The following is a 12,037-nucleotide window of genomic DNA, read 5'->3' as shown; positions in this document are numbered from 1 at the left end:
AGCCAGGGTCCAGGAGTGGTGAGGTTCCAGAAGTTGTAGCTTTTGGACCTCTATCTTTGGATATGTGCTCACAGTGTGTTCTGCCTCTCAGCCTGGAAATAGGTTGTATCTGTTTGCTGCCACAGTGTCCCTCACTCTCAGCATCTGTTCAGGTGCCTCTGCTGAAACAGTGGGCAAACATCTCTCTCTAGGCTCATTTCCTCTCCTGCACCTTAACTTGATCTGCCAGTTATTTATTTCTGATTGCCTCAGAAGGGGGAAGATGGAGTCATCTCCCCCCTTAGTTTTTACTTTGTGTGTTTGTGTGTGCACACATGCAAGAAGAGTTGAAGGGTTGAATTCCCAAAGGCCAGTAAGATCTAAATACAAGGAAAATTCACTGGATTGATGGGGGCCAAGCTGGTTAGAAGCATCCTGGTTACCTGACAGCTGCTCAGGAGCCTTTGTGGAAGGTGGAGTCCATATCACCAAACCTTGAACAGATGTGGAACCTACCCTGGCTTTGTAGGAGACAGCTCCAGGCAAGGCTGGAGCCCTCAGGGCTCTGCAGGGCTGCTGCCTGACCCCCCCCCCTTTCTGAGACAGCCCTCAGTCTCCACAGGCAGCACCTTCAGGCTCAAAAACTACCTAAATGTTGGTTTCCTCTTACAATCCTCCCCCCTCCAACCTCATTTTGATTTAGCAGGTCTCAGGAGGTGTGCAGTGTGGGAGCAGAGGAGGGATGCAGTGGTGTGTGAGGGATTTCTTCTGTGCACTCCCAGTTTTCCATTTCCCAAGCACAACATCACGTTCTGCAGCTCAGCAGGACACGTGTCCCTGAGAGGGGACTGAGCCTCTGAGGAGGCTGCCCAACCTCCTCTGCTGCACTCCCTGCCAGCCTAAGGGGGCTAAACCCACAAGGGACCTAAAAGGAGGAGGGGGCCTGCAAACATCAATCAGCCACTGCAAAGATGGAGGAATAAATTTGGGACTCCAAGACAGCAAGAAATTTACCCTGTCTGGAACTCTGGGTAAGTTCTGTTCTGCTCCCACACAGCTCACTCTCCACAGCACTCAAGCTGCAAGAAGCACTTGCTCATGTGTCCTTTATAATGTGATTTATGGCATGTGTGAATCTGATCTCCCAGCTCACGTCTGAGGATGGCTCCTCTGCGTTTGTCATCTCTCGCTGGAGGGCTGAGTCAGCTTCCACACCACTTGCAGTGACTTCTCTCTGGCTAAATAAGCTTGCATCATATCAAGGGAAAAGAACTTTGCCAGATTTCAATGGATTCTTCAGGACTTTGAACTGCACAGCATGAGGCTGAAGGCAATTCTTTTTTGACACCTACTCTGAGGTAAGAGAAGGGGAAACTCCACTGGAAGTGAAGTATCCAGACCAAAGCAGGCTCTGTGGTCATGGTGAGCTGTGGCAGCCTCGTGTTCACTTTTCAACCAGTATTGAGTGGAGGCTTAATTGCCTTTTGATTTTAATCAAATAACAAGAGAGATAATCTAAATAGTGAAAATGAGAGCTTCTGGCCTAGAGCATGGTGTTTGGTGAGTGCCATCCCTGACTTCTGGGCCTGAAAAGCTTGTAATGTCACTCTTCACTCCATCTAATCCAAGACATGCATTCTCCTAACACAGGTCTGTCCTGACCTCACACCTCTCCTCTTTGGTCCTTCCTCTCTTTTAAAATGAGTCAGCTGATAGAGAGGGATGGTAAGTGATATCTCCAAGGGGGTAGAGTGACTCAGTAGCAAAGATGTCACTTCACTTGACCCCTCAGCCTGTACAGCACCCAAAGTGCTCTGTAATGATTCCCAGAACTTTGACCAGCTCTGCTGAGTCTCATCATTTTAAGAGCCAAGAACCAAACTACCTTAAAGTTAACTTCTGACTAAGAAGATTTAATAGTCAGGCCAGGTCTAGCTCATGTTTACTAAAAAAGGTAGGTGTGAGGGGAGGAAAAAGGACCTGAGCTTTGCTTGTGGCTACTGACATGGCAACTAACAGAGACCACAGAGCTCTTCATATCCTGCAGGTCTTTTACAAGCCTCTGCTTTTAAAACTTCACATTGTCCTAGGAGGTGTTGTGGCACAGTCATGACACCAGATGAAACATTTCATCATTACTGTTATCTTGTTTTATGGGCTGTGAACAGTCTGAAAGAGAAATTTGGTTTTGTTTGTTTTGGGGATATTTTGTTTGTTTTTTTAAGGGAATTTCTTATTCAGAATTAGTCACTTGTGTTTTCCCCTGCTCCTTTTACCCCAACGGGGGCAGAGGTAGAAAAGGTATTTTGTAGTCTTCCTTTGGAATGTGGAGGCTGGTTCAGATGGGGTGGAACAGGGGGAGTTTTTATGCCCTTCAGGCTGCAGAGCATAAAAGGAGGCAAAAGTCACAGATGCTGTTAAAGGGAGGAGCAGAACTCCAGGGTTCCAGAGAATCAGTGGGAGGCTGAGCTCTGCCAGGGCCTGTGGCTTGTCTTTAGCTAATCCCTCACTTCCCACATCTCCTGCACCAACAGCTGTGAGGGAATGGGGCTCCCACTCAGGCTGAGGGGAGAAAACAACACTCCAGTGAACGCAAGGACTTGCACACAGGCGTGTGTGAGGAGGTGGGGGATGATTTAGGTGTTCATGGTGGGATGTCATCCAGCCCTCTCAGGGAGCAGCACCTGACAGAGTGAGTTACAGCTGAGTGCTCCAGGAGTGTGCTACACCCACCTGTCAGGGTGAGGAGAGATAAGAACCAGTCCTGAAAGGGAGCAGACACAGGGAAAACAGGGAGAAGGCACAGTGAGGCTGAGATGCCTTGTCCATGGCCTCTGTCCTGTCCACAGGCCAGCAGTTCCCAGAGCTTTTGGCATGGAGCACACCCACGGATGGCTCATTGTCGGGTTTTCAGGCTGTTGCTGTTTAGGTGGCCTGGAAAGGCCCAGGGATGGCCTTGGAGAGCCGACGCTTCAAAGAACGAGGAGAGACTTCTGATCTTGTCTCGGTCTCGGTGTTTATTAATTGTTTATCTAAAAGATTTTCTTTCAGCCCGACAGAGGTCTGCACAGCAAGTCAGCCATGGGCACACTGCAAGCCCCCTGGGCGGTCACTTATCTTTATACTCAAAGTTGCGTATACAATATTTACTATTTCTCCCCAATACCTTCTACTCTTATTAACCGGTGCACTTTTAATAATGACCAATCCCAAAGTGCCACCACCACCACAGAAGATGGAGGCCAAGAAGAAGAAGAAGAAGGACAGGACACGCCCCAATTCCTCCATCTTACTTCTTTAGACCCCCCTGTACCAAAATCCTAAACCCTGTGTTCTACACTTTAACTAACTTATCCCTTCACCATTCACCCAGTGAATTCCTCCCAGCCCTCATACAGGTCTCATCTCCTGTGTAGGATCAAAATCCTGCCACCAGACACTTCTGGCAACATTCCAGGATTCCCGAGCCCCCCAAGGGTGGTCTCGGCCTCTCTGCACCTCCATCCTGAGGTGCTGAGATCCCACAGCTCATCACCATGGAAGGGGGAACCATCACATTTTAACACCAGACTTTAAAATGAATGCTTGTACCTACCACAGAGTAGTTACCACAGCCTTATGATCTGCTAGCAGGCCTTACCCTGCAGTTTGTTACCACTCTGCGGTTTCTAGAAAAACAAAAATCATTGCAAAGGCCAGGCCCCAGATGAAGGTACTGTGGCCTGTAGTGGGTCTATGTGGCTGCTGTGCAGATCATCACAATGGTCCTGGATGGGCAAATGGTGGGCAAGACAAGGTACCCTGTGCTGCAAACAGTGCTGGCCAAGAAAACTGGGGAGAACAAAACAATTGGGGTTGGAGACAAGAATTCAGGAGGACTAAAAGTGTGAAATGTCAAAATAACAGCAGCTGCATTTTACAGCAGGGGCTGTGTGCAGGGCTGGGGAAGAGCTGCCTGCACACACTGCCCTGGCAGCCTTGGCAGCCTGTCCTGGGCAGGGTGTTCGACCCCAGGGGCAAAAAGGGAGCAGCTGTACCCCGAAACACAGCGGGAGCCAGCGCTGCACTGGCACAGCCATCCCGGCAGAACTCATCCCACAATGGTACAGTGTGTGGATGCTTCCATTTGGTAGGAGTCCTTCTGTCTCTGTGCAGGTTGCTTCTATTTGTAATGTCAAAAAAGCAATTTACCTGTAAAGAGAAGGGTGACACACCTGCAGGCCGCAGCACTGTAGCAGTGAGGAAAGGGGAATAAAAAACCAGTAACAGCTGGGGGAAAGCCAAGGGTAAAACCAGACAGTGTGAGTGGGGAATGCTTTGAGAAATGTATCAGTGTCATTTCAGTTGGGAAACATTTATCATTTAAGGACTTGGCCTTCCATCTGTACCTCCTCAGACGCCAGAGCTGACTGTTCCTGCGTGCTCTGACCGCCCTCAGGGACGCACCATTGCCCGAGGCTCCCACACTGCCCTCAGGCACTGCCCGGGGCACAGCGGCTCCCGGGGCGGGCACGGAGCCGTGCCCGGCAGCACTGGGGGCTGAGGAGGCGCGGGGGTAGCCTGGCCTGGAGCTGACCATGGAGCCTGCCCTGGGGCACCCCATGGAGCCCCCCATGGAGCACCCCATGGAGCTCACCATGGAGTTCACCATAGAGCTCCCCATGGAGCTGACCATGGAGCCCCCCATGGAGCCCCCATGGAGTTCACCATGGAGCTGACCATGGAGCCCGCCCTGGAGCGCGGGCCAGCCCGGAACGGCAACGCCGGGCTCGGTTCCCCCCGGCGGGCGCGGGCCGGGCCCGGCGGAAGCGGAAGCGCGGCGGCGGCGGCGGGAGCGCGGCGGGCGGTGGGTGCGGGCCCGGCGGGGCTGGGCAGGGCAGCGGCGGCTCCCGGGGTCGCGCTCCCGGGGCTGCCAGGCCGGGCTGGGCCCCCGTGCCCCGCGGGAGTCCCGGTGCGCCCGCGGCCCCCTCCGTGCACACCCAGGCGGGGCTGGGTCTCTGCAGGCGCTGCCGCTCCCGGAGGAGAGCGGGGACAGAGCGGGACTGAGCCGTCCCAGGGAGCGGTCACAGCCCCCAGGCTGCCAGAGCTCCAGGAGCGCTGGGACACCGCTCTCAGGCACTGGGTGGGAGCGTTGGGTGTCTGTGCAGGGCCAGGAGCTGGCCCGGGTGGTCCCTGTGGGCCCTTCAGCACGGGACATCCATTCTGTGATTATTTGTTTAGAGCCCCCCTCAGCTGCTCTCAGCATCCTCAACAGGGTGAGATAACTTACTCGAGAGCGGTCACATTTCAGGCTGGCTGCTTTTGGAGCAGAAAGTTCCCCTGGTGTTGCAGCTGGCGAGGTGCAGCGCTGTGTGCGCGGGGGGCAGGAGGCAAAGATCGAGCCCTTGGCTTGCGGGGGCACAGCAGCTCCGTGCTGTGTGCCAGGGACCTGCTGGGTCAGCTCCCTGCCTGGCTGGCTCCGGTAGAGCTGCTCATGTAGAACATCAGCAGCAGAGGCTAAAAACTGTCAGTGCCTTTGTTCAGAGCGTGGTGTCACTTCACAATGGGTTAATCACGTTTCTGAGGCTGTTCAACTCAAAAGCACAGCCCAAGGCTACTGATGAGTTTCCTTTCCTGCCTGCTGGTGTTCCAGCTGTGGGAGTGCTGTGCTGATCCGGCTTTCCCTGCTCCTTTAGATCCACGGAAATGGGGAACACGAGCAGCGAGCGCGCGGGGCTGGAGCGCCATGGGCACAAAGGCACCCGAGGGGACAGCTCAGGAGGAGCCACCAAGGAGGGAGACAGACCCAAAATCCTCATGGACAGCCCTGAAGATGCAGACTTGTTCCATCCAGAGGAAATGAAGGTATTGCTGGTTTGTTCTCCCAGCACTGCTTGCTTGGAATGGGGCTGTTTGGAACCTGCAGGGATTTGTCATTGAGTTTACACAGAGCTGTCCATCCCCCTTCCTTCCCATGCCAAGGAGAGAGTGAATTGGTGTTCAAGCAGGTATAATTGGAGGGAAGAGCATTATTTTGCCTTCCACTCTTCCTGCAGATTTGGAAGGCTTCAACACCTTTGCAGAATTTGTGCAAATGAACTTGTGAACAGTATCTAGAAATGCATTTTGTATTCTGCATCTGACAAAACCTGCTTGTAGTAAACTTAGAGAATCCTGCCTGAGGGCAAAAAAAGCTTTCAGTACAGCACAGGTTCTCTGAGTCTGGCAGGAAAGAACCTTTTTTGATTGAGACATTGTGCTTGCAGGCTCCATTGGAGAAAGAGGAATTTCTAGCTTGGCAGCAGGACCTGGAGGTGAATGACAAAACCCCCACTCAAGCTCGGCCTACGGTGTTCCGCTGGACTGGAGGGGGGAAGGAGGTTTATTTGTCAGGGTCCTTCAACAACTGGAGTAAGATTCCTCTGACAAGGAGGTAAGGGAGTGCTGCTGCAGCGTGTTCCCCATGGACTGGCAGTGCTCAGAGCCATGAGGGAGGTGGGCAGCTCAGAGATGGGATTGGGCTGGGTTTACCACTGTCCTGCCTCTCTCCTCTGCCCCTGATGACAGAGTGGCTTCTCCATTCTTGGATGGCACAGGGTGGAAGCTGAGCTGTGTCAGTTCACTGGGCACAGCACACAGATAACCCCAAACTGTCCCTGCTGTGAGCCTGGAGCAGGGAAAGGAGAGCTGGTTCCATCACACACAGTGTCTGTGACACATCCTTGCCATGTCAGTGGCTTTTGCCCAGCTCAGAGGGCCCAGAGGCCTGTTGGAGCAGCATCAAGTGTTACTCAGCTTTTCTGAGATGCTTCTAAAGCCTTCTGAAGAATCAGGGACTTCACAGCCCTGATTCCTCACAGAGTTTGGAAATTGCCAAGCAGCAGCTCTGCAGACCCAAAGTAACCCAGAAGTATTGAGTTGCTGCTTTTATCTGCTCATTGTTCATTTATTTCATGGGCATTTGGGAAATGCAATTTATGATGGCAAATACTGAAAGGCAGGGAAATATGAGAAAGCTGATCTTATTCCATCAGCAGATAAATGAGGTCTCCCGTGCTAACAAGTAACATGAAGATGTGAGAGTGACTTTACAAAAGCTCAGTGCCAGTTATGGGATGTCAGGAGTGTGGGGGGACTCACTGTCACAGAGGAAATTATCATGAGCATTAATCATCATTTGATTCCTTGCCTTTGGATTGCATCAGAGATTCTCTGCCTGTTTAAGGTTTTGCATGAGGAGGCTTCTGCTCTGTGTCACAGTGTGTGTCACAGCTTAGAGACCAAGGCACTGCTCAGAATTCTGCAGGGCTGATTGTTTGTCTTGAATTCCAGTCACAATAACTTTGTGGCAATCCTGGACCTGCCAGAAGGAGAGCACCAGTACAAGTTCCTCGTGGATGGGCAGTGGACACACGATCCTGCAGAGGTGAAGTTTGCTTTGAGTCTCTGCTTATTGATTGAGGCATCTGAAGAGGAGAAGGGGGCTGTTCAGGCTGGTGACAGAGAGGTTTCTGCTGGCCTGGGTGGCAGCATCAGCCTGAGCTCAGAGGGCAGGAGATGCAACGAGGGACAGGATCTCTTGGCCACTGGTTCATAAGTGATGCCAAGCTTTGCTTGCCCAGTGCCAAACTGCCTTTTAGAGCATTGCAGCACTCCTGGCAGCCCAGAGCTTGCTGTGCCTTCCTGGCTCTCTGTGCCAGCATGTTGCTGTTGCTGCTCTAGATCTTTTCACAGTCCAGTAATTGTGCCAAAATCTACCAGGCCTGTTTTTCCTCCTCTGCTATAAAAAGAGCTTTAACCCCAGCCTGCCCAGTAGTTCCCCACGTGCTCAATGTCCAGAGCTGGAGTTACTCCAGGTGACTCCAGCCCAGACTGACCCCTGCCTTGTCTGGAGCCCTGTGGGCTTGGCAGGTTCAGTTGGCATTTTCCCCTCCCAGCCCTGAAAATCCTGCACTTCCTCTTAACCTAACACTCATTGAGCTCTTCTCACATCTGGTTCTGTCACATTTCAAAATTAATTGTACCTCATTCTTGGTAATGTTAATTGTGCAGTTCTGAGAATCTATTAGTCCCACAGGCTTTTTTTATTCTGGTTTTTCTGTCTTGTCTTTTGGCAGCCAGTAGTAACCAGCCAGCTGGGTACTGTCAACAACATCATCCAGGTGAAGAAAACTGACTTTGAAGTGTTTGATGCTTTGATGGTGGACTCCCAAAAGTGTTCAGACATGTCTGGTATGAGCTCACTGGTAACTTTGCATCACATTTTTTAGAGCTGTTCAAAATTGCATTTTCCCTTTTTATCTGAGTTAAAGCTCCAGCAGAGATTAATCTCCACTTGTGTCAGGCCCTGGGATGTGTGCAGGAATCACGAATGCCCAAAGGAAGAAAGTGGAATGCACAGAGGAGGAAGCCTGTGACAAAGCAGCACAGACCTGATGAGGAGGAAGCCCTGGGTGCTCAGTAACTTTGTTTGCCCCTGCTGTGTGCATGGCTGGGTTTAGGGCAGTCACTGGTGCATCAGTCTCTGCTTTACCCCATCAAACCAACGTTGACAGCCTGCACGGCTCCTAATTCAGTCTTCTCTGCTGAGGAGGTGGCTGAGGGGGTCAGGGGTTGCACTTTAGCAGGGAGAAATTAGATGCATCTCAGTCATAACACAGGCTGGGGAGTATCCTCACAGTGTAGTGTAAATTATCTACCTAAGAATAATACAAAAATGCCTTCAGTTTCACGTTCCAGTGTAATAGGAGGGAGGTGGGGTTTAGCTTGAGCCATGTCTGAGGTCAGCCCTGCCCTGTTGGCTGCTGAGCTCTGTAGGGATGGAGGCCATGACTGAGGCAGCACCTTCCACCCTCCTTCAGCAGACCTTTGAGCCTGGGGCAGGAGGTGTGCTTGGGTGTGTTTGCTCTGTGTGACTTTGCCCTGGACAAAGCCTTTTTGGAGGAAGTGTTGTGTGATTGTGGGGCAGGCCAGGAGGAGATTCTAGCAGATGCCTTCCCCCACAGGCTGTAGCAGTGTTTCCTTTCCCTGATCAGACTTGGAAGGGCCCTTCCCACAGCCCAGCCTGCAGGGGGGAGCAGTTGCCTTTCTCAGGTGCTTCCCATGTCCTTGCCCTTGTAGGGCAGCCTGCATTGTGGGCTGCTAGCAGAAGTGCTGGGCAGAGGTGACAGAGAAGTTCTGAAGTGCAGTTGTGCCCTCAGAACTCTGCTGCCCAGAACCTCACAGCTCCTTCCAAGTCAGACTTTGGGCACCTTAAATCCCCCTTGGGCAGTGACTGATCCTCTGGCACTGCACCAGCTGCTGCAGTTGTACTTAAGTGCCATTGATTCCTTTAGGCTGCATGTACCTATAAAGAGCAGATGTTCTCACAAAGCATTCAGGATGAAATATTTACCATATTTACCATTTGATCTCTGGCAGAGCTGTCCAGTTCACCCCCAGGACCATACCACCAGGAGCCCTATGTCTGCAAGGCAGAGGAGCGCTTTAAATCCCCCCCCATTCTCCCCCCACACCTGTTGCAGGTCATCCTGAACAAGGACACAGGCATTTCTGTGAGTGCATCACTTTGGTTCGCTAAATAATGCCCTTGAGGGTGGAAACAGGTGGGGAAAAATCTGGATATGGGCATGGGACAGCTTAGGAAAAACCTTAGGAGAAGTTATTATGCTGGTGAGTTCCTTATTATATATGTCCACAAGGATTCATCTGAAGTAATTCTATTTTTCTCGTTGACTGTCTTTAAAATGGAAAACTAGAATGTCCAAAAGCTTAATCTTGGTAACTGTTAAGACACCAGAAGCACATGAGGGATAATCAGTCTGATTCATGGTGCTGGTGAGGATGCAGAGGGTTTTACCCTGGGGTTGTTCTGAAATGGTGACTGTGTTTGTGATGGACTCAGTGGCTGGTCACAGATGCTGCTTGTCACCCCTCAGCTGTGAGGAGTGAACTGTCACGCTGTCTGTCACACTGTTACTGTCACACTGTCCCTGTTCTCTGCAGTGTGACCCCGCTCTGCTCCCTGAGCCCAACCACGTCATGTTGAACCACCTGTATGCACTTTCCATCAAGGTGAGAGCCAGGGCATGTCGTGCCCAGGGGCAGCCTGGGTGTCTGGCCGTGGCACTTGCTCACTTGTTTTCCCTCCCCTGTAGGATGGAGTGATGGTGCTCAGTGCTACACACCGTTACAAGAAGAAATACGTGACCACTTTGCTGTACAAGCCAATATGAGCATCACAGTCATTTGTGACCAATTGTTCTGGGCCAGTGCAGTCTCAGAAAAAAATGCTTCACTTAACCAAATGTACTTCTGCTCTGTGCTGTAGCAAACAAACTCTGATTTCATATTTTTCCTGAGACTTCCAGGTTCTCCTGTATTTGCCTTATTTTGTTAGCCCCACCGCGGAAGTTCTTGGAAATGGCAGCTTCACAGCACCCAGACAGGTGGCCAAGGTGTCAGTGCCCCTTGTCAGCTGAGTTAAAAAACCACCAATTTAATTAGGCTGAATAATGTCAGGGCAGCAAGAGATCAAAGAGCTTTAGCAGCAAGGCAGACTGGGAGTCTGCCAGCCCAAAGTCTGGAAAGTTCAGGATTCTTGGGGAATCTGATTTGAGCATAACACTCAGCAAAAGCAGGCTCATTACTGCTTCCATTGCTCATCAAACACTATTTCAGTAGCAAGTTCCAAACTTGCCTGGCTGAAGTAAGTGTGAATATTGATGATCATTTTGTAGCAGCCTTTTCTGGGCAAAATCAGCAACATAATCATCACTACAAGCTCATTATTATTTTACGGTAGAGTGGGGTGCACTGTTTCTACTGTGAATAGCTCTGTAGTTTTTTCTCTTCATGAGAACTGAAATACATCTTTTCCCCTGTGGAATTTCTGGTAAAGACAATTGTTTTTAATGGCTGGATTTTTCTGTAAATCATAACTGTGTCTTGCAGTAATCTGCTTTTGGAAAACTGGTTTCTCTTGCTGTCACTGATGAGGACTTCCTTAAGCTGAGAGAGGAAGGAGATAGATGGATTCAGTTTAGGGATGAGTCCCTCAGTAACAGCCTGAGGGTGACTGTAAGTCTCCTGTGTCCAGTGGCCAAACTCACCCCTCAGTGTCAGCAGAGTGCTGGATGCAGCACCCTCTGTGCCCAGGGCTGGAGCCAGGCAACTTTTTATTCTGTTTCTGTTTTCTAAGTGATTCTAGTAATGCCAGGCTGCCTGTCCTTGGTGCTGACAGCCTGTTTTATCCCAAAACAAATGCAACATTAATGCAAACCTGCTGCCAGTGTGCTTGTTGTGGTGCCTGGGGCACCGTGCCTGTGCCAATGACAAGCAGCCCCTCCCAGCGTGGGGGAAGCACTTTGCACAAGTCTGTGAGGCCTCAGAGTGGGGACAGAGCTGCAGCAGCCAGCGTGGGGTGAGCCACAGTGGGAGGGTGCCTTGCCAGCCTGGGGTCTGTTCACCAGCCTTGTTGCAATATCTTCAGTAGCTGAGTAGATCTGGGTCTAGTGCAATGGTTTTCTCTGAAAACTCTTTCTTCATTCTGTGCTATGGATAGTATTTAGTATTCTGAACTACAGAATTGCTTGTTTTCAACCTCTTTAGAAACAAATAAAACATTTTCAAGAGATGTGGGTGACTTGTCTTGTTACTACCCTTCCCTCCTGTGGTAACCTTGCCTCAGTGAGTTATTTTGTTATTACATGTGATTTCCTGATTGCAGTTTTATGCCTTGGTGGGTTGTACAAGCTTTTCATTAAATGATGCAGACTGAAACACTTTCTCCTCTTGCACTCAGTCAGTGAACAAGACCAAGGTGTTCATGCTTATTTCTGATGTAAAGTTTAGAGGAAGGACAAGAGTCCAGTTATTTAAAAGCTCCAGCAGCAGAGCTGGAAAGCTTGGGATGGTTCTTAAGCCTCCTGTCAGCTTCTCTTTGTTCCAGCAGCCACTTCAAGCAGACCTTTTTCCCCAAGCCTTTGTCCTCACCAGGGTGACTCTGCAGGTCCAGCTGTGTGAGGGACAATCTGTGACAGTTTGTATTTCTGCAGTGTCCAGGGAATGCCAAGGCTGT

At 50.8% G+C, this 12,037-nt stretch overlaps 1 protein-coding gene across 2 annotated transcripts; it reads left to right on the top strand.

Moving 5' to 3' along the window:
• Positions 1–4,774: 4,774 nt before the first annotated feature.
• On the top strand, positions 4,775–11,593 carry PRKAB1 (protein kinase AMP-activated non-catalytic subunit beta 1). 2 transcript variants are annotated; one of them, XM_058816676.1, is made up of 8 exons: positions 4,775–4,825; positions 5,655–5,823; positions 6,225–6,391; positions 7,291–7,384; positions 8,076–8,190; positions 9,379–9,512; positions 9,964–10,032; positions 10,116–11,593. In XM_058816676.1, the coding sequence occupies exons 2-8, from the start codon at positions 5,665–5,667 to the stop codon at positions 10,191–10,193; spliced, it is 816 nt and encodes a 271-aa protein (XP_058672659.1). In that variant the 5' UTR covers positions 4,775–4,825; positions 5,655–5,664; the 3' UTR covers positions 10,194–11,593. The 2 variants fall into 2 exon arrangements, with proteins under 2 accessions (XP_058672659.1, XP_058672660.1); XM_058816677.1 differs by lacking the exon at positions 4,775–4,825 and adding an exon at positions 4,997–5,234.
• The last annotated feature ends 444 nt before the right edge of the window (positions 11,594–12,037 follow it).

The sequence above is a fragment of the Ammospiza caudacuta genome, chromosome 18, assembly GCF_027887145.1.
Source record: "Ammospiza caudacuta isolate bAmmCau1 chromosome 18, bAmmCau1.pri, whole genome shotgun sequence".
NCBI classification, from domain to species: Eukaryota; Metazoa; Chordata; class Aves; order Passeriformes; family Passerellidae; genus Ammospiza; species Ammospiza caudacuta.
Note: the sequence above shows the minus strand (reverse complement) of the source record. Positions and strands in the feature narration are given on the sequence as shown.

What these genes read in the sequence shown, in the direction of transcription:
- PRKAB1 (XM_058816676.1), top strand. Translation starts at nt 5,665, where the DNA reads ATGGGGAACACGAGCAGCGAGCGCGCGGGGCTGGAGCGCCATGGGCAC. An exon ending in TCCATCCAGAGGAAATGAAG is followed by an intron (nt 5,824 to 6,224) that starts GTATTGCTGGTT and finishes TTGTGCTTGCAG; the next exon opens with GCTCCATTGGAGAAAGAGGA. An exon ending in ACAAGGACACAGGCATTTCT is followed by an intron (nt 9,513 to 9,963) that starts GTGAGTGCATCA and finishes TGTTCTCTGCAG; the next exon opens with TGTGACCCCGCTCTGCTCCC.